Raw genomic sequence first — 22,415 nt, forward strand, 5'->3', positions numbered from 1 at the left:
ATTGTTTTTGACATATCTTTTAATCCGTAAATCGGATTTGGGTGAAACGAAGGGTAGATAGAAACTCGTTTCGAAGGTGTGATAATAAAAGTAGTATGAGAACATATATTGATTGATAATTGTTGTGATTAGCAGAAGAAGCGAGACGTAGAAAGGGAAAGCAAGTGGTGATAGAGTAGTATATCGAGCAAGTGCAATCAAAACTTGAGATCAGCTATATAAGGCAAGTTCCCTGAGACTTTCCTTCAATTATATATTGTATCTGTTGGGATTATTTAGTGAGCTTTCTGATTAAGCCCTGTGACCTATTGAATTATAGCATGGATTATTTATCCTATTGATTCTTGAACCTTCAACCAGATTCCTTGAATTATAATATGGATTATTTACTTTATTAATTCTTGAACCTTTGACCCGGTTCTTTGATACCTGCTATGAAACCTATTTCAATTGTAAACCTTCAATTTTTGAAACTTCTAAATGATTACCATAAGAACCTCATTTCATTTCAATGACATACCCTCGATACCTCAACTAGTTTATCAATCGCATATCCTTCAGACCTTAACCAGTTGATCAACACCAAATAACGTCTGTTATGACATATACCTTACAGTTGTTTGTTTCTTTCCATAATCCCGAGTTTCTTGATCTTAAAAGCATTCATTTATACTTGGATCCTTTTGTGAACCTAGAACCTTTCTTCATATAAACAACAAACTTTGGTATGCTTTGCCATCCAATTATGCGATACCTGATTCTTTGATAAACCCTGAAGTTACTCCTCATTCCTCTTTTCAATTACATTTGAGATACTTTGGATAGCATTATGCTTCTGCTTCAACGTTTATTTATGATGTTAGTGTTTCTATTTTATTGATTAATATTGTTGATCATCTTGATTTGTGATAGAATTGGATAGTTTTCTAAACTTGGACCAAATGAGTGGTCAGACCAGATGAGTGGTCGCATTAGGCCAATTTGTGCCTTGGATCCAGTGATAGAGCATGGCGGGGCCTGCTCGGGGTTAGTGTCTGACTGATCAGCAGCCTAACCTTTTGTTTTTATAAATAAACTTAAATATCCAATTCTAACTGATATCCCAGAATAAAATTAATACCTTGGTTTGATCCTATTGAACAATGGTTATCATCAGCTTATAGTTCATATTTAAATTGTTATTGTTATACTTGCTGAGCTAGTTATAGCTCACTCTTGCGATACTTCATGTTCTTTCCAGTGAAGGCTGAGAAGATTGGTAATGACGACCCTCAGACTAGTGGTAAGGCCAGGATTCCAGGCTGAGAGACAGAGGGAGCTATCAGCAGCACTTGGCTATATATATATAACTAGTTTGAGTAACTGGACACTTGTGGCGTGTAAGCTTTGTAAGAACGATACTATGAAAGATTTAAGTTATATTTTGGGATTTGGGTTTGTAATAATTAAAGTTATGTTGTGGCTTGTTTTATACTTTAACCTGTTGCGATCCATGGATAGTTAAGGGTCACTGCTTATATTATATTAATTACAGGTTTATGTTATGTTGTGGACCCCAACCTTCTGACCCGGGTTTGGAGGGCGCCACAAGTTGGTATCAGAGCGACAGGTTTTAAGTCAATGAAACAAGCCTAGATTGTTAGGTTGGGTAGAAGATTCGGATTAGAAATGAGTGATAGGTAGATAGAACGTCGAGAGGTTGAGGATAATTCGTAATAGATTTAGGGTTGATTTTGGTAGTGGATACAGATTCTTATACGTGTTTGTTTATGTTGATTTTCAGACTATCAGGTATGTCAGGCCCCAGTACCCCGGTTCATTCTGAGTCGAAGGTTGAGGGACTCCCACACCATCCTGGAGTTGTACCTATATCTCCACCCAGGGCACCTACACCCCCACCTGTAGCTGGACCTTCACGTCCACCTGGATACCTTCGTAGTGGACAGACCCCTATTGCAGCTATACCACATAGGGCTATACCCCCGCCCGCTCCTATGATACCCCCACCTGCTCCTATGATACGACCTCCTATCCGTGGACCTCCACCAGAGCAGGATTCTTCTGGATCTTCAGGTGTCGGACCCTCTTATCCTTTTTCCCCTCTTTCGGTACCCTATCACTATTATCAGGCACTCCTGATGGAGAGAGAGGAGTTGTTGGGCCAGATCAGAGAAATGACACAGGCGATGAGGGCTCTAGATCCCAGCAGGGGAGAGCGACAGTTGAGAGAGGATATCTTTGTTTTCAGGAGGATAGCAGCAGCGAGACTACATGGAGCCACCTCAGAGTTTGGTACCCCTGAGGATATTATAGATTGGGCTCGTTGGGTCTTGGAGCAGCTGGATGTTATCGGAGGCCCAGATTTCCCATAGGTCTGGAGTATATCAGATGTTGGAGATGATCAGTATTGTAGTGTGTAGTGTGTATGACATAGTGTGTAGTGTGTAGCATGTACCAGGTCAGCAGATTTTGACATGGATATATATATAGACTAGCGGAGCTGACTAGATGATAGGTTTGTTGTTGCTGTTGTTGTACTTTACTTTTGACGAAGCGCTTGACGCTTGTATCTCCAGCACTGACTTATATATATCAGCATCTTTTACTTTACAGTCTTGTCCTTTACTTTATCGCACTTGTTTTATTTTACTTTACTTTCAGTACCGATCATAAACTCTTGTGATAATATTGCACCCCTTTCTTTTATTGCTTTACATTCTGTAAAGAAGCATGCAATTTATTTAGTTAAACAATCTCAAAAATGTTTTCAAAAATGTATAATTCTGTTTTCTTAAAAACCTTTTATAAAAGAGAATTCGATTTAAAACGACTAAGTGAATTGTTTCTTTTTTACAGAATGCCTCCAACAAGACATACTCGTGCCAACAGTAATCCTGAAGGCACCAACAGCACCAACGATAACAATGATAACCAGAATGTTAACATGGGCCTAGTAGATCCTGCTGTGGCCCAACTAATTCAAATTTTGGCACAACAAACTGCTCATCTTACCCGACAACAGCAACATCAAGAGAATCCTAGGGTAACTTTTAAAACTTTTCAGGCAGTTCATCCTCCATAGTTTAAGGGCTCAGCAGATCCTGTTGCAGCCCAAACATGGTTAAAAGAAATGGAAAAGTGTTTTGAGTTAGTTCCAGCAAGTGAGGACCAGAAAACAAAGTTTACCAGTCATTACTTAAAGAATGAAGCAACGTATTGGTGGGAATCTGTGAAGAATATGGAAGGTATAGTTGAGATTACTTGGGAGAGGTTTAAGGAATTGTTTTTAGAGAAGTATTTTCCTAGATTTCTTCAGGACCAAATGGAGTTAAACTTTTTAGAGTTAAAACAAGGAAATATGTCTGTGGTTGAGTATGAAAATAAGTTTGCGGAATTGGCCAGGTTTGTGCCAACTTACGTAGAGACAGATAGACAAAAAGCAAAGAGATTCCAGCAAGGTCTGAAACCCTGGATTAGAAGCAAGTTAGCTATTTTGCAATTGGATACTTATGCGGCAGTTGTTGAGAAAACAATGATTGCGGAGGCTGAAAATGAGTTGTTTCAGAAGTCTGAGGAAGATAAGAAAAGAAAGCCGGAGAATAGAGAAGGACCATCCCATCTAGGGAGGTTCCAAAACCAGAAGAAAGGGAAATTTCAATCAGGAAGGAATTCCAATTTTAAGAAGCAGAATATAGGCAGTAGTGGACAAGGTGGTCGTTTCATTATGGGAAATCAGGCCAATCAGCAGAGGCCTTCTATACCAGAATGCCAGATATGTGGCAAGAGACATGGAGGAGTGTGCAACAAGCTGAACGTAGTGTGTTTTAAGTGCAACCAGAAAGGACATTATTCTAGAGAATGTCAGAATCAACCAGCGATAAGAGATCAGGAAAATAAGAGCTCAACAAGTAAAGCTCCAGCTATAGGATATGCATGTTTCAAATGTGGGAAGCAGGGACATATGGCTAGGGATTGCAAAACATCAGCCCCAGTTAGTAATGCACTTAGAATCATGGGAACTGTTCCAGAAGTGAATGAGCCTCCTAGGGCAAGAGTCTTTGATATGTCAGTGAAGGATGCTATTCAGGATGCCGATGTGGTGGCAGGTACGCTTAACGTAAACTCTTTAAATGCTAAGGTGTTAATTGATTCTGGAGCCACTAGATCATTTATTTCTCAAGCTTTTGTTGATAAGCTGAATTGTCCGGTTGAATTGTTGAATGAGGTTATGAATGTAGAGCTAGCTAATCAGGATCGTATTCCCGTTAATCGAGTTTGTCCTGATTGTGAAATTGAGATTTTAGGAAATAAGTTTTGTGCCGACTTGATACCTTTCAAGTTGGGGGAATTTGATGTAATCTTAGGAATGGACTGGCTGTCTAAACATAGTGCACAGATAGATTGTAGAAATAAGAGGGTAATACTAAAGGCACCAGACGACAAGGTAATAACGTTTAGAGGACAAAAGCAAGTAAAGAAGTTCTTAACCATGATTCAAGCGAAGAGGATGTTACGTTAAGGATGTGAAGCCTATATTTCTTATGTAATTGATAAAAGTCAGGAATCAATAAAACTTGAAGATATCCCTGTAGTAAATGAATTTCTAGACATGTTTCCTGATGAGTTACCAGGACTTCCTCCAGATAGAGAAATAGAATTTGCAATTGACTTAGCACCTGGAACGGAGCCGGTATCTAAAGCCCCGTATAGGATGGCACCCGTAGAGATGAAAGAATTGGCAAAACAATTACAAAGAGTTATTGGAAAAGGGCATGATTAGACCGAGTGTATCCCCATGGGGAGCACCAGTGTTATTTGTAAAGAAGAAAGATGGAAGTATGAGGTTATGCATAGATTACAGAGAGCTTAATAAGCTTACTATCAAGAATAGATATCCTTTACCCCGTATTGACGACTTGTTTGACCAATTGAAAGGAGCAAGATATTTTTCTAAGATTGACCTTAGGTCAGGATACCACCAGCTCAAAATCAAATCTGAGGATATATCTAAGACAACTTTCAGAACAAGGTACGACCATTATGAATTTTTAGTGATGGCTTTTGGATTAACGAATGCACCAGCAGCTTTTATGGATTTAATGAATAGAGTCTTTAAGAAGTATTTGGACAAGTTTGTGATTGTTTTTATAGATGATATTCTGATATATTCTAAGACAACTGAGGAGCATGCAGAACACTTAAGAACAGCCTTAGAGATACTAAGGAGGAAGAAGTTGTATGCAAAGTTTTCTAAATGTGAATTCTGGTTACAAGAAGTTCAATTTCTAGGACACATAGTGAGTCGCGAAGGAATCAAGGTAGATCCGGCAAAGATTGAAGCTATAATGAATTGGGAAAGACCAAAGACCCCCACAGAGATCAGGAGTTTCTTAGGGTTAGCAGGTTACTACAGAAGGTTTGTACAGGATTTCTCAAGAATTGCAACCCCACTGACTACGTTAACTAGAAAGAATGAAAAGTTCATATGGAATGAGAAGTGTGAGGAAAGTTTTCAGGAGTTGAAGAAAAGATTAGTGTCAGCACCAGTATTGTCCCTCCCAGATGATCAAGGAAATTTTGTGATTTATAGTGATGCCTCTTATAAAGGATTAGGATGTGTATTGATGCAGCATGATAAAGTTATTGCGTATGCGTCTAGACAACTTAAACCTCATGAACAGAAGTACCCCACTCATGACCTGGAGTTAGCAGCTATTGTATTTGCACTGAAAATATGGAGACACTATCTGTACGGAGAAAAGTGTGAGATTTACACAGATCATAAAAGTTTGAAGTACATCTTTACTCAGAAAGAGCTTAACATGAGACAAAGAAGATGGTTAGAGTTGATTAAGGATTATGATTGTACGATTAATTATCATCCAGGAAAAGCCAACGTAGTAGCGGATGCTTTAAGTAGAAAGGAGAGGTTAAATGTATTGACTGTGCCAGAGGAATTGTATAAAGAGTTCCAAAAGTTGGAAATCGAGGTAAGAATTCATGAACCATCAGAGATAGCAGTGTATACCATGACCTTCCAACCAGAGCTATTAGAAAAGATTAAGAAGTGCCAGGAAGAGGTAATGGATCAGGATGTAAACAAGTTAGTAGGAGAAGAGTTATGTACACAGAAAGATGATCAAGGTATTCTTAGATTTTCTTCCAGGATATGGATTCCACCTGTGACAGAGTTAAAGAATGATATCTTGCAGGAAGCACATATCTCTAAGTATTCAATTCATCCAGGCAGCACTAAGATGTATAGAGATTTAAAGGAGAACTATTGGTGGCCAGACATGAAAAGAGAGATTGCGGAGTGGGTGAGCAAATGCTATACGTGTCAAAGAGTGAAAGCAGAACACCAAAGACCAAGTGGATTATTGCAACCTTTAGAGATTCCAGAATGGAAATGGGAACATATTGCTATAGATTTTATTGTAGGATTGCCAAGGACCAAAGCAAACCATGATGCCATTTGGGTTATAGTGGACAGACTAACCAAGTCAGCTCATTTTCTTCCGATCAATGAGAGATTCTCTTTGGATAAATTAATTCATATGTACTTGAAAGAGATTGTAGTTCGTCATGGAGTCCCCGTATCCATTGTATCAGATAGAGACCCACGATTTAATTCGAGATTTTGGAAAAGTTTTCAAGAATGCTTGGGCACTAAATTGAATATGAGTACGGCATATCATCCACAGACAGACGGCCAAAGTGAGAGAACTATTCAGACGATCGAAGATATGTTACGTGTTTGTGCAATCGATTTCAAAGGAAATTGGGACGAACACCTACCTTTAGTGGAATTTGCATACAATAATAGTTATCACGCAAGTATTGGAATGCCTCCTTATGAAGCTCTTTACGGACGCAAATGTCGATCGCCAGTATATTGGGATGAAGTCGGAGAACGCAAAATACTTGGACCGGAGTTAATACAACAAACAAAGGAAGTCGTCGAAATTATTCAGAAGCGACTAATTGCAGCACAGAGTCGTCAACGAAATTATGCAGATCAATCCTGGAAGGACGTAGAATTTGAAGACGGAGAAGCAGTGCTACTAAAGGTATCACCATGGAAAGGGCTATCCAGATTCGGAAGGAAAGGCAAGCTAAATCCCCGATATGTCGGACCATTCGAAATCTTGAGACGTGTTGGCAAAGTAGCATACGAATTGGCGTTACCCCCGCAAATGGAGCACATCCATAACGTCTTTCATGTATCAATGCTTAAAAAGTATAATCCAGATTCGAAGCATGTGATAGAATATGAGCCGGTAGAACTCGAGGCAGATTTATCGTATGTAGAAAGGCCAGTGGAGATCCTAGATAGAAAAGGGAAGGTGTTAAGAAACAAGGTAGTTAACTTAGTAAGAGTGTTGTGGAGAAACCCAAAGGTTGAAGAGTCAACCTGGGAATTAGAAAGTGATATGCGTGAAAAGTACCCTCATTTGTTCACCTAAGCGATTCTGAGGACAGAATCCTTTTAAGGGGGGAAGGATGTAACATCTGGGATTATGCGTGTAATTATTTTGATGATTAGTGAATATTATGTGAATATTATATGAATTTCTGTGAATTAATTGTTTCCTGTTCTATTAATTTGGTTACATATTTTTGATTAAATTTGAGGAATATCAATTTTTATATGCTCAGTACAAAATATAGTTTATTTAGATATTTTCATATCGATTTATGTATTGTCGTATGATTTTATACTTGGTTTATGGATTTAATTACGTATATTATATTTAATTATTAATTATTTTAATTTTTCGAAAACCGTCAACCCATAACGGTACCGCGATTTTTCTTCCCGAAAATTTCGACAAAATTCACCTTTAGCCTAATTTGAATGTTCCGGACACTTTTCATGTTTTGACTTTTTCGATCCGGAGTACGGTTTTCCCCGTAGTCGGTCCGGCGAAGCTTTTCGGGCATTTTAATTACCGATAATTATCAGGTTATCTCGATATACGTGAAAACCCGATATTGTAGTGACCCAGACTTTTAAATATTTTTATTAATATTATAAATGATTTTCTTAAAAAAAAGAAAGGAATAAGATTTAATATTTTATTCCAGTTTAATGAGTTTTCAAAGTTTTATATTTAAACCCCGGGTTATTGTGTTATTTATAAATAATGGTATTTTCAAAACTGATTTTCAGATATTGTTTTGAAAATTCTGTATGAATATTCTGTGAATATATGTGTTATGTGATTAAGTGGTGTTGGTGGAATTGATTGTTAATTAATTGTGGTTAATAACGGATATTATATGAGTAATATATGAATTTCTGTGAATATTGTACTATCTGGTTTATTTAATTGACCGCTCATATGTGCTCGGATTTGAGATATTTCAATTTCTGTATGATCAGGATAAAATGTAGTTTATTTGGATATTTTGTATCGATTTATGGAATGTTAGATGATTTTATAATCGATTTACAGATTTAATTGCGTATATTTGTATTTATTTATTAATTATTTGATCTTTTTTGGAAACCGTCCACTCGTGACGGAGCAACGATTTTATTTCCGGAAGTTTCGAGAAAACTCACCTTTAGCCTAATTTGAATATTCCGGACATTTTTCGTGTTTTGACTTTTTCGATCCGGAGTACGGTTTTCCCCGTAGTCGGTCCGGCGGAGTTTTTCGGGTATTTTAATTGTTGATAATTATCTGGTTGTCTCGATAAACGTGAAACTAGATATTTTGATTCATCCTTATCTTGTAATAATTGCAGTGGGACCCGCATACTAATGACTGATTAAAAAGCCCCGTTTTGATGATTATCTTGAAAACCAGTACCGATTGGACCCTGCTTTATTAATATAAAGCTACTAAATACGTACTTTCATGTCATAAACGATCCAAAGGGGTACCAATTATTTGTAAATATAAATAGACCTTTCTAGAGCTTATTTTCACCCGTAAAATCATTTTCACCAGTTTCTCTGCACGAATACCGAGAGAAACCAAACTTTGTTCTTCGTGTTCTTCGTAATCAAACAAGGTTTTGAAGGTGTTATTGGAATCCGATGGAGGCGTATGAATAGTCAAAACGAAGCTCTCGACGCGTAGAATATAGTATAATCAACTATAACGCTGCAGATTCATCAGGTGATTTTACATGATTTTTACAAAATTCGAATTATTATGATTTTAATTATGAATTTTTGCAAACGTGATTGTTTGGTTGTTTTGATGATTCCATGTTGTAGTACGTGTTTTTCTCGTCGTTTTGGTATATTATATGTTAAATTTCGAGTTCGGAAACATATAGAAAATGTTGTTTGATTCTTGAAAGGATGTTCTTGAGTGTTCTTGAGTATTGGCCGGAAAACTTTGAATTCTTGCCGGAGAATCACTTCGGCTTAACTTGGGTAGACGTTAAAGCTATAAAAACGTTCCTGGTGATGAGTAGAATATGTGTATATGATTATATGTGGTGTTGGGGCTGTGAATATCTCGTCGGGTTCTGAAAAAGAATGGCGGCGGCGCGATTTTGTCGCCAAAAATCCGGCCAAACGGCTTGGATTCTGGCTGATTCATGGGCATGGTAAGATTCCTGGCGGGCTAGAGAGGTGATCTGGACAAGTTGGTGGCGAACAAAGGTCTGTAACGCCGATTCCGGCGAAACCAGTGGTGGCCGGCGGCAAATTGCCGTTTGGTCACCCATCTTTTGAAGATGATGAAGATTGGGTACTATAGTTTCGGTTTTAACGATTCAACCCCTGTAACTTTGAAAAATTGCAGTTTAAACCTTGCGACAAAGTTTTGAAAGTTTACAAAACAAACCTTTCTGGTTTAATTTTCTAAAATTGTTTTATTTAATTATTTTAATTTCAAAAATAGTTTTTAATAATTCTTTTATTCAAAAATAAATCTAAATTAGTTTGTTAATTAATTTTAATTAGTAATTAATTATTTTAATTGGTCAATTAATTTAAATATTAATTGATTAATTATTTTAATTAATTATTAATTGATTTTAATTGATTAATTAATTGGATTTAATTAATCCTTTTTGATTTAAAAATTCCGAAAAATAGTTTCGAGCTTTAAAATATTTTTCCAAATTATTTTCAAGGCTCGATAATTGTTTATGAATGATTTCAAGTCCAATTTCAAGTATTTGGGACTTGATTATTTATCCGAAAAGTGATGCTTTTATCGATTTTAATTCCGAAAAATGTTTAAAAATTCCAGAAAATTTCCGAAAAATCATTTTAAACCCAAGACTTGATTTAATATCAATTGGGATGGGAGACCTTATATGAAATATGTTGTATGCTATCTGTTTGATGTGTTATGTGGCGATAGGAGAGTGAGAAAACTGTTTTGAGCATAACTTTTGATCCGTAAGTCGGAATCAAGTGAAACGAAAGAGAGACAGAAGCTTATAACGTCTATTTTAATATGATGTGACTATATGGCTGAGTCTATAAGGTGAATAATTGTTGATAAGTATGCATAATGTGATAATATGTTATCTAAGTGCTATCAGGTGATGATTATGTGAAGTACGTGTTAGTTTTGATATTGTGAAGTGATAAATGATTCGTATGATTGATATTGGATAAGAATATATGGATTATAGCTATTGGATTTTGTTGGTTGATTAATGATTGGGATAAGATAATAGGTGGATAGTCTTATACATAGACGAGACGATGTCGGATTTTCGATAAGGATTTATATGATAATTGATTGGTGATATGTTATGTGGAATATGATTGACTATATGTTAGAGTCAAAGCATGCTTATGTGTTACGTGGTATCTGATAAGTTTAAAGGGATATATAAGTGGGTATTGATATACGTGAGATGTATATGCGATCGATTGTTTAGTGATTATAGTGTTATCTTATTCTCGTAAAGGATTTGGACGAGACGTGTATGCCCGAAGACGTTCAGAAAGTCACGTGGTGTTACAAAGCGAATAAGGGATGAATCGAGTAAGCGAAGCGAAGATGTACGGTAGATAGAGTATAGCCAGAGATGGTCTAGAGACTATGAGATGCATAGATTGTGAAAGTGGAAAGATGAGATTGAGATGTGAGACTGGAGTCAGATTTAAGGCAAGTATCCTATACCCTTCTTTTGGATATCTTGCAATTATTCTGATCCATTCTTTTCGTATGTGTTGCAAATATTCGTTCCTCTCTTTTTCATATTTGAAAGTGTAAATATTTTATCCATCCTTTTCTAATCTTCAAAAAAAAAAAAATTCAGATAATTCCAGTTTACAAATTAATTCGAAGTTCAGATTGTCATTGAAGCATGTGTTGCTCAGTGATGGTTAGAATCTAGAATGACTTGGGATCTTCTTGATTATTCAACCCGCCATTGTCATGCTGGTTTAGCAGGCTAAATTCAGTTGCTTAGCCGATAATGGAGGATACTGAATAGTTAAGGATTTCCTGAACTATGATTTATGAAAGGATGGGTCGTTGTTTATGAAAAGATGAATTGAAAATTTTTCTGTTGTTGATGATATTTATGATGATGTTCTGTTAATTTACATTGGCTTCTTGAATTGAATTAGAGAATTGGATTATTGTTTTTATATAAACCTGTGGACCAGATGAGTGGTCATTTTAGGCCAATGAGTGCCTTGGATCCAGTGATAGAGCATGGCGGGGCCTGCTCGGGGTTAGTGCGGAACTGATCAGCTGCCTAACCTTGGTTTTAATTAAAATGTGATAGTCCAATTCAATAATTCTTTGGAAAGATTGAATTTCTCAGTTTAAATGCTGCAAGGTATTGTAAATCATTCTATACAATACCATGAACTCATAAACTCAGGTTGAATCCTCTTATATCTTGAACTCGTGATCTTCTGTTATATCATTTCAGAACTATCATTGTTTATTATTACTTGCTGAGCATTGTTGCTCACCCTTGCTATTCCTTTCTAACCATTTCAGAAAGGCTTAAAGATGAGATGATTGATTGAGATTGTGAATAAGGCTAATGCTAGGCGAGGAGACAGAGTTGAGGATCCAGTGGTCGAGGAGTGTTCAGGAAAGTTGATGAAGTTGGTGCTAGCTAGAGTTGAGCTATTGGGGTTCAGATGTAAGGTATTGTTTATTGGTAGTGGTTGATTCTAATTTCAATACTGTAACCTGGATGCGATCCTGTTGTTTTAGGGGGTTCAAATGTTCTCTTTCGAATCATTTATTAAAGTTTAAATGTTCTCTTGAAATTCTCTTATTATGGCTTTCAAGTTTGAAATTCAGGTTTTGAAATCATTTGATTTGTGTTCTCTTTCAAATCTTTTATTAAATGTTTTCAAGTTTTAAATTATTTGGATTCATTATCTTTTAAAAAATAAATAAATAAATAAATAAATAAATACAGGTTTTCAAAAGTGTTTAAAAATGGGTTTTATGTGGTGACGTCAGAATCCAGGCCCCCGGATTCCTGGACTGTCACAGTTGGTATCAGAGCAACAGGTTATAAGTATTTGAAATTAGAATATAGATTATAGTTATAGGTTTTCTAGAGAAGAAGGTGGTGTAACCTCACATAGAGGTATGGTCGGACTATTTAGGAATAGTCTAGAGATGTGAGTGAAGCATAGAGTTTAGTTAGATGATCAAGTTAAGTGTGGGTATTTAAAGAGATTAGGATTCTTGAGTTTAGACATATGATTTCTAGTATGTTGATTAATTGAGATGGTGAATTGTGGAAAAGGTCAGTATTAGACCTATATAGAAGAGTTTGATAGTGAATGATTGAGTTGAGAATGGTGAAAATGCAGAGTTCAGAGTATTCTGACTATACTGCATATTTGAAATTGGATTATTGTATTGATTTGAGGATGATATAAATGCATGGTTCATAGTATGTTGACCATGTCAGATATTTGGAAGATGTATATTGTTTTGAGTGAAGATATGAAGAGTAAGTGTAGAGTATGAGTTGTATTGGATTAGAAGGAGAGATTGGTAGATAGAGGTTGATAGGTGAGAAGTGAATGATAGAGAATATGTGGAATTGAGTCCAATTATTAGAGATGATGTCTACGAGTAAGTTAGAACGTTAGTCCTCGACGACAACGCTTTGAGCTAATCGGGATTTCAACTGGCATCAAGGTGGGCCCATAACCCACAGGTTGATGATCCAGATAATCGAAGATATGCTACGTGTTGTGCTATGGACTTCAAAGGCAGATGGAATGAAATAGAAAAAAAACGAAGACTACATGGGCGAGAGTTATTACGAACGATAATGTCGACGATGAAATTTTACAAGGTTATTACGAGTCAACATCGATCGATTATCGAGAACGTTGAAAAGAAGATATATATCGAACAATGATTTATTGAAGCAGAGCGAAAATCTGAGAAGACCTTGGCAATACCTCTCTTCAACTAAAGATTCTTTTGATTGTTTTCTCATCAGTGAGATATTATCATGATATCTTTTCTACAAAAGTTTTGATAAATGAGATCTTTAATTTCTCAAATTCTAAGATGATAATGATATTGATTATTGGTGTGAGTTAGTATTGAATCGGTGTATGATAAAGGCGTGTTTATGAAGAGACATTGGAATTCCTTGATATTATTTGATACCCCTTGATATTCTTCCATATTCTTTGATATCCCTTAATATTCGTTGATATTCTTTGACATTCTTGGATATTCGTTGATATCTTTTGATGTTCCTTAATATATTCCTCGATAATCCTTAACATTCTTTGATGCTCCTTGAGATTTCTTGGATTCTTTCCATCTGATTGGGATGAACAACCCTATGTATAGGGGACACAAGGTATACCTGTCTGTGTGATAGGAGTTGGATGGGACGCCATCACTTGTGTGTGTTGTGATTACAAGAAGGTTAACAACCTTTAGTAGTGTCTAATATGGACACGCAACATTAAGTTCAATTGATCTTATTGATCTCCCAGTCACTTTTATATTCCAATGTGACCTATCTTGAAAACATCTCGTTCCTCCAAAATTCCCAAAGATTGATTCTTGGGAAACGAATTTGGTAATTGTGAAAGTTTGATTCTCCTATTTCTTTAAAGTTGAAGGTATGCAAAGGTTGATCAAAAGGTGGATGACGATATGATATTACGAAGCGTGTACGTTTTAGTTTTCTTCGGGGGATTCCGAGGACGGAATCCTTATAAGGGCGGTAGAATGTAATATCCCATATTTTTAAATTCAGATTTGATTATTATAAATTTATTTGTCTAGATATTATTGCTGGCTTTAGTTGAAAAGTGAATTGATTATGTGAATAGTTTTATATGATTATACTTGTTATGTGGATTAATATGGATTTTACAGATTCTGCGTCCTCCTTCTTTCTCTGATTCCGAGGACGGAATCCCTATAAGGAGGGTAGATTGTAGTGACCCGGACTTTTAAATATTTTTATTAATATTATAAATGATTTTCTTAAAAAAAAGAAAGGAATAAGATTTAATATTTTAATCCAGTTTAATGAGTTTTCAAAGTTTTATATTTAAACCCCGGGTTATTGTGTTATTTATAAATAATGGTATTTTCAAAACTGATTTTCAGATATTGTTTTGAAAATTCTGTATGAATATTCTGTGAATATATGTGTTATGTGATTAAGTGGTGTTGGTGGAATTGATTGTTAATTAATTGTGGTTAATAACGGATATTATATGAGTAATATATGAATTTCTGTGAATATTGTACTATCTGGTTTATTTAATTGACCGCTCATATGTGCTCGGATTTGAGATATTTCAATTTCTGTATGATCAGGATAAAATGTAGTTTATTTGGATATTTTGTATCGATTTATGGAATGTTAGATGATTTTATAATCGATTTACAGATTTAATTGCGTATATTTGTATTTATTTATTAATTATTTGATCTTTTTTGGAAACCGTCCACTCGTGACGGAGCAACGATTTTATTTCCGGAAGTTTCGAGAAAACTCACCTTTAGCCTAATTTGAATATTCCGGACATTTTTCGTGTTTTGACTTTTTCGATCCGGAGTACGGTTTTCCCCGTAGTCGGTCCGGCGGAGTTTTTCGGGTATTTTAATTGTTGATAATTATCTGGTTGTCTCGATAAACGTGAAACTAGATATTTTGATTCATCCTTATCTTGTAATAATTGCAGTGTGACCCGCATACTAATGACTGATTAAAAAGCCCCGTTTTGATGATTATCTTGAAAACCAGTACCGATTGGACCCTGCTTTATTAATATAAAGCTACTAAATACGTACTTTCATGTCATAAACGATCCAAAGGGGTACCAATTATTTGTAAATATAAATAGACCTTTCTAGAGCTTATTTTCACCCGTAAAATCATTTTCACCAGTTTCTCTGCACGAATACCGAGAGAAACCAAACTTTGTTCTTCGTGTTCTTCGTAATCAAACAAGGTTTTGAAGGTGTTATTGGAATCCGATGGAGGCGTATGAATAGTCAAAACGAAGCTCTCGACGCGTAGAATATAGTATAATCAACTATAACGCTGCAGATTCATCAGGTGATTTTACATGATTTTTACAAAATTCGAATTATTATGATTTTAATTATGAATTTTTGCAAACGTGATTGTTTGGTTGTTTTGATGATTCCATGTTGTAGTACGTGTTTTTCTCGTCGTTTTGGTATATTATATGTTGAATTTCGAGTTCGGAAACATATAGAAAATGTTGTTTGATTCTTGAAAGGATGTTCTTGAGTGTTCTTGAGTATTGGCCGGAAAACTTTGAATTCTTGCCGGAGAATCACTTCGGCTTAACTTGGGTAGACGTTAAAGCTATAAAAACGTTCCTGGTGATGAGTAGAATATGTGTATATGATTATATGTGGTGTTGGGGCTGTGAATATCTCGTCGGGTTCTGAAAAAGAATGGCGGCGGCGCGATTTTGTCGCCAAAAATCCGGCCAAACGGCTTGGATTCTGGCTGATTCATGGGCATGGTAAGATTCCTGGCGGGCTAGAGAGGTGATCTGGACAAGTTGGTGGCGAACAAAGGTCTGTAACGCCGATTCCGGCGAAACCAGTGGTGGCCGGCGGCAAATTGCCGTTTGGTCACCCATCTTTTGAAGATGATGAAGATTGGGTACTATAGTTTCGGTTTTAACGATTCAACCCCTGTAACTTTGAAAAATTGCAGTTTAAACCTTGCGACAAAGTTTTGAAAGTTTACAAAACAAACCTTTCTGGTTTAATTTTTTAAAATTGTTTTATTTAATTATTTTAATTTCAAAAATAGTTTTTAATAATTCTTTTATTCAAAAATAAATCTAAATTAGTTTGTTAATTAATTTTAATTAGTAATTAATTATTTTAATTGGTCAATTAATTTAAATATTAATTGATTAATTATTTTAATTAATTATTAATTGATTTTAATTGATTAATTAATTGGATTTAATTAATCCTTTTTGATTTAAAAATTCCGAAAAATAGTTTCGAGCTTTAAAATATTTTTCCAAATTATTTTCAAGGCTCGATAATTGTTTATGAATGATTTCAAGTCCAATTTCAAGTATTTGGGACTTGATTATTTATCCGAAAAGTGATGCTTTTATCGATTTTAATTCCGAAAAATGTTTAAAAATTCCAGAAAATTTCCGAAAAATCATTTTAAACCCAAGACTTGATTTAATATCAATTGGGATGGGAGACCTTATATGAAATATGTTGTATGCTATCTGTTTGATGTGTTATGTGGCGATAGGAGAGTGAGAAAACTGTTTTGAGCATAACTTTTGATCCGTAAGTCGGAATCAAGTGAAACGAAAGAGAGACAGAAGCTTATAACGTCTATTTTAATATGATGTGACTATATGGCTGAGTCTATAAGGTGAATAATTGTTGATAAGTATGCATAATGTGATAATATGTTATCTAAGTGCTATCAGGTGATGATTATGTGAAGTACGTGTTAGTTTTGATATTGTGAAGTGATAAATGATTCGTATGATTGATATTGGATAAGAATATATGGATTATAGCTATTGGATTTTGTTGGTTGATTAATGATTGGGATAAGATAATAGGTGGATAGTCTTATACATAGACGAGACGATGTCGGATTTTCGATAAGGATTTATATGATAATTGATTGGTGATATGTTATGTGGAATATGATTGACTATATGTTAGAGTCAAAGCATGCTTATGTGTTACGTGGTATCTGATAAGTTTAAAGGGATATATAAGTGGGTATTGATATACGTGAGATGTATATGCGATCGATTGTTTAGTGATTATAGTGTTATCTTATTCTCGTAAAGGATTTGGACGAGACGTGTATGCCCGAAGACGTTCAGAAAGTCACGTGGTGTTACAAAGCGAATAAGGGATGAATCGAGTAAGCGAAGCGAAGATGTACGGTAGATAGAGTATAGCCAGAGATGGTCTAGAGACTATGAGATGCATAGATTGTGAAAGTGGAAAGATGAGATTGAGATGTGAGACTGGAGTCAGATTTAAGGCAAGTATCCTATACCCTTCTTTTGGATATCTTGCAATTATTCTGATCCATTCTTTTCGTATGTGTTGCAAATATTCGTTCCTCTCTTTTTCATATTTGAAAGTGTAAATATTTTATCCATCCTTTTCTAATCTTCAAAAAAAAAAAATTCAGATAATTCCAGTTTACAAATTAATTCGAAGTTCAGATTGTCATTGAAGCATGTGTTGCTCAGTGATGGTTAGAATCTAGAATGACTTGGGATCTTCTTGATTATTCAACCCGCCATTGTCATGCTGGTTTAGCAGGCTAAATTCAGTTGCTTAGCCGATAATGGAGGATACTGAATAGTTAAGGATTTCCTGAACTATGATTTATGAAAAGATGGGTCGTTGTTTATGAAAAGATGAATTGAAAATTTTTCTGTTGTTGATGATATTTATGATGATGTTCTGTTAATTTACATTGGCTTCTTGAATTGAATTAGAGAATTGGATTATTGTTTTTATATAAACCTGTGGACCAGATGAGTGGTCATTTTAGGCCAATGAGTGCCTTGGATCCAGTGATAGAGCATGGCGGGGCCTGCTCGGGGTTAGTGCGGAACTGATCAGCTGCCTAACCTTGGTTTTAATTAAAATGTGATAGTCCAATTCAATAATTCTTTGGAAAGATTGAATTTCTCAGTTTAAATGCTGCAAGGTATTGTAAATCATTCTATACAATACCATGAACTCATAAACTCAGGTTGAATCCTCTTATATCTTGAACTCGTGATCTTCTGTTATATCATTTCAGAACTATCATTGTTTATTATTACTTGCTGAGCATTGTTGCTCACCCTTGCTATTCCTTTCTAACCATTTCAGAAAGGCTTAAAGATGAGATGATTGATTGAGATTGTGAATAAGGCTAATGCTAGGCGAGGAGACAGAGTTGAGGATCCAGTGGTCGAGGAGTGTTCAGGAAAGTTGATGAAGTTGGTGCTAGCTAGAGTTGAGCTATTGGGGTTCAGATGTAAGGTATTGTTTATTGGTAGTGGTTGATTCTAATTTCAATACTGTAACCTGGATGCGATCCTGTTGTTTTAGGGGGTTCAAATGTTCTCTTTCGAATCATTTATTAAAGTTTAAATGTTCTCTTGAAATTCTCTTATTATGGCTTTCAAGTTTGAAATTCAGGTTTTGAAATCATTTGATTTGTGTTCTCTTTCAAATCTTTTATTAAATGTTTTCAAGTTTTAAATTATTTGGATTCATTATCTTTTAAAAAAATAAAAAAAAATAAAAATAAATAAATACAGGTTTTCAAAAGTGTTTAAAAATGGGTTTTATGTGGTGACGTCAGAATCCAGGCCCCCGGATTCCTGGACTGTCACAGATATTTTGATTATTATATTATTTCTTTTATCGTAATACGTGCAAACGGGACCCGCATACTAATGATTGATTAAAAAGCCCCGTTTTAATAATTATCTCGGAAACCGGTACCGATTGGACCCGCTTTATTAATATAAAGCTATTAAATATCATATTTTCGTATCATATATGATCCAGAGGGGTATTAATTATTCGTTAATATAAATAGTCTTAACCGTACTTTATTTCATTCGGGAAATCATAATATCAGTTAAATACGGGTTTATCCAGAGAGTGTTCTTCGTGTTCTTGGATTCAAACGAAGATTTGAAGGCGTTATCGGACTCGGATTTTGACGTTCAAGTACTCGAATCGAAGGTCTCAAGGCGTAGAATCATAATCCAGCATCACTTTTAGTGCAGAAACATCAGGTAGGTTCGGATTCTGGATTTTAAATCCGGATTAATTAAGCTTAAATTAGGGCTTTTTGATTTTTAAGTTGTTTATATGATTTCTTGATTGTATGTTGTAGAGAATTGAATTGTGATCATTTTGGTATATCATATGCATGATTTGGAGGTCGGTAACATGGTTAATTTTGAGTTTCATTTTCGAATTCAAAAACTAGGGTTTATAATTCGTATGAATGTTTTCAATTAGAATTAGGCGTTTCTTATCCGTGAATCTAGTGTTAAATTGGTTGATATGGTTGGATTGAGCATGAAGAGAGGAGTCTGTACGCGCCATCAGGTTAACCGTATGACCCCTGTAGAGGTTTCTCCAGAGTTTTACGGTTGATTCTGGCCGTGTTTGGTGAAATTGCTTGCGCCGGAGTCGGCCGACGGCCAAATTGCAGTTTAGTACCTGGAGTTGTGAAAACGATGCACTGGTTGTACTGCAGTTTTGTTTCTTGCGTTTTTAAACCCTGAACTTTTAAAATCTTTTAAAAGTTTTATTTATTTAATTTTAATTTCGAAAATTAATTATTTTAATTTCAAAAATTAGTTTTAATTACTTATTAATTCAAAAATAAATCTAATTTAATTAGTTAATTAATTTTAATTAATAATTAATTATTATAATTAGTCAATTAATTTAAATATTAATTGATTAATTGTTTTAATTATTTATTAATTAATTTTAATTGATTTATTAATTAGATTTAATTATTTTAAATTATTTTAAAATTCCGAAAAATAGTTTCGACCTTTGAAAGATTATTCTAAAATATGTTTGAAGCTCGTTAATTAATTTCAAATGATTTCGGACTTGATTTCGAGTATCCAAAATTGATTATTTATTTATAAAATGATTCTTTGACCCGTTTTAATTTCGAAAAATGTTTCAAGATCCATATCAAATGCCAAAAAACTCCTTTTGACTTCAAACCTTCTTTGAAAGATAAATTTCATTGAATATCTTATGTGATATGTGTTATGTGATATCCGATTGATGTGTTACGTGTCGATGTGAACCTTATATGATTGTTTTTGACATATCTTTTAATCCGTAAATCGGATTTGGGTGAAACGAAGGGTAGATAGAAACTTGTTTCGAAGGTGTGATAATAAGAATAGTATGAGAACATATATTGATAGATAATTGTTGTGATTAGCAGAAGAAGCGAGACGTAGAAAGGGAAAGCAAGTGGTGATAGAGTAGTATATCGAGCAAGTGCAATCGAAACTTGAGATCAGCTATATAAGGCAAGTTCCCTAGAGACTTTCCTTCAATTATATATTGTATCTGTTGGGATTATTTAGTGAGCTTTCTGATTAAGCCCTGTGACCTATTGAATTATAGCATGGATTATTTATCCTATTGATTCTTGAACCTTCAACCAGATTCCTTGAATTATAATATGGATTATTTAATTTATTGATTCTTGAACCTTTGACCCGGTTCTTTGATACCTGCTATGAAACCTATTTCAATTGTAAACCTTCAATTTTTGAAACTTCTAAATGATTACCATAAGAACCTCATTTCATTTCAATGACATACCCTCGATACCTCAACCAGTTTATCAATCGCATATCCTTCAGACCTTAACCAGTTGATCAACACCAAATAATGTCTATTATGACATATACCTTACAGTTGTTTGTTTCTTTCCATAATCCCAAGTTTCTTGGTCTTAAAAGCATTCATTTATACTTGGATCCTTTTGTGAACCTAGAACCTTTCTACATATAAACAACAAACTTTGGTATGCTTTGCCATCCAATTATGCGATACCTGATTCTTTGATAAACCCTGAAGTTACTCCTCATTCCTCTTTTCAATTACATTTGAGATACTTTGGATAGCATTCTGCTTCTGCTTCAACGTTTATTTATGATGTTAGTGTTTCTATTTTATTGATTAATATTGTTGATCATCTTGATTTGTGATAGAATTGGATAGTTTTCTAAACTAGACCAAATGAGTGGTCAGACCAGATGAGTTGTCGCATTAGGCCAATGTGTGCCTTCGATCCAGTGATAGAGCATGGCGGGGCCTGCTCGGCGTTAGTGTCTGACTGATCAACAGCCTAACCTTTTGTTTTTATAAATAAACTTAAATATCCAATTCTAACTGATATCCCAGAATAAAATTAATACCTTGGTTTGATCCTATTGAACAATGGTTATCATCAGCTTATAGTTCATATTTAAATTGTTATTGTTATATGTAATAACCCGGATTTTTAAAAATATTTTTGTTAATATTATAAATGATTTTCTTAAAAAGAAAGGAATAAGATTTAATATTTTATTCCAGTTTAATGAGTTTTCAAGGTTTTATATTTAAACCCCGGGTTATTGTGTTATTGATAAATAATTGTATTTTCAAAACTGATTTTCATATATTGTTTTGAAAATTCTGTATGAATATTATGTGAATATATGTATTATGTGATTAAGTGGTATTGGTGAATTTGTTTGTTAATTAGTTATGATTAATTATTAATATTATATGATTATTATATAATTTTGTGAATTTTGTATTATCTAGTTTACAGAGCTCAATGCTCATATGTGTTCGTATTTGAGAGATTTCAATTTCTATATGTTCAGGAGAGAATATAGTTTATTTGGATATTTTCATATCGATTTATGGAATGTTAGATGATTTTATAATCGATTTACGGATTTAATTGTGTATATTTATATTTATTTATTAATTATTTGACTTCCGTAAAACCGTCCACTCGTAACGAGGTAGCAAATTTTATTCCCGGAAGTTTCAACAAAACTCACCTTTAGCCTAATTTCAATATTCCGGACATTTTTCGTGTTTTGACTTTTTCGATCCGGAGTACGGTTTTCCCCGTAGTCGGTCCGGCGGAGTTTTTCGGGTATTTTAATTGTTGATAATTATCTGGTTGTCTCGATAAACGTGAAACTAGATATTTTGATTCATCCTTATCTTGTAATAATTGCAGTGGGACCCGCATACTAATGACTGATTAAAAAGCCCCGTTTTGATGATTATCTTGAAAACCAGTACCGATTGGACCCCGCTTTATTAATATAAAGCTATTAAATACGTACTTTCATGTCATAAACGATCCAAAGGGGTACCAATTATTTGTAAATATAAATAGACTTTTCTATA

The 22,415-nt window shown here is 34.6% G+C and overlaps 2 protein-coding genes across 2 annotated transcripts; both read left to right on the plus strand.

Moving 5' to 3' along the window:
• The first annotated feature begins 1,668 nt into the window (after positions 1 to 1,668).
• Positions 1,669 to 2,372, plus strand: LOC108203767 (uncharacterized). Its single transcript, XM_017372923.2, has 2 exons — positions 1,669 to 1,679; positions 1,784 to 2,372. The coding sequence occupies exons 1-2, from the start codon at positions 1,669 to 1,671 to the stop codon at positions 2,370 to 2,372; spliced, it is 600 nt and encodes a 199-aa protein (XP_017228412.2).
• An 866-nt stretch (positions 2,373 to 3,238) lies between these two features.
• Positions 3,239 to 4,780, plus strand: LOC135152112 (uncharacterized). The gene is made up of 2 exons (XM_064091948.1): positions 3,239 to 4,444; positions 4,562 to 4,780. Exons 1-2 carry the CDS (start codon positions 3,239 to 3,241, stop codon positions 4,778 to 4,780), a joined length of 1,425 nt encoding a protein of 474 aa, XP_063948018.1.
• Positions 4,781 to 22,415: the final 17,635 nt, after the last annotated feature.

The sequence above is a fragment of the Daucus carota genome, chromosome 4, assembly GCF_001625215.2.
Source record: "Daucus carota subsp. sativus chromosome 4, DH1 v3.0, whole genome shotgun sequence".
Classification (NCBI taxonomy): Eukaryota; Viridiplantae; Streptophyta; class Magnoliopsida; order Apiales; family Apiaceae; genus Daucus; species Daucus carota.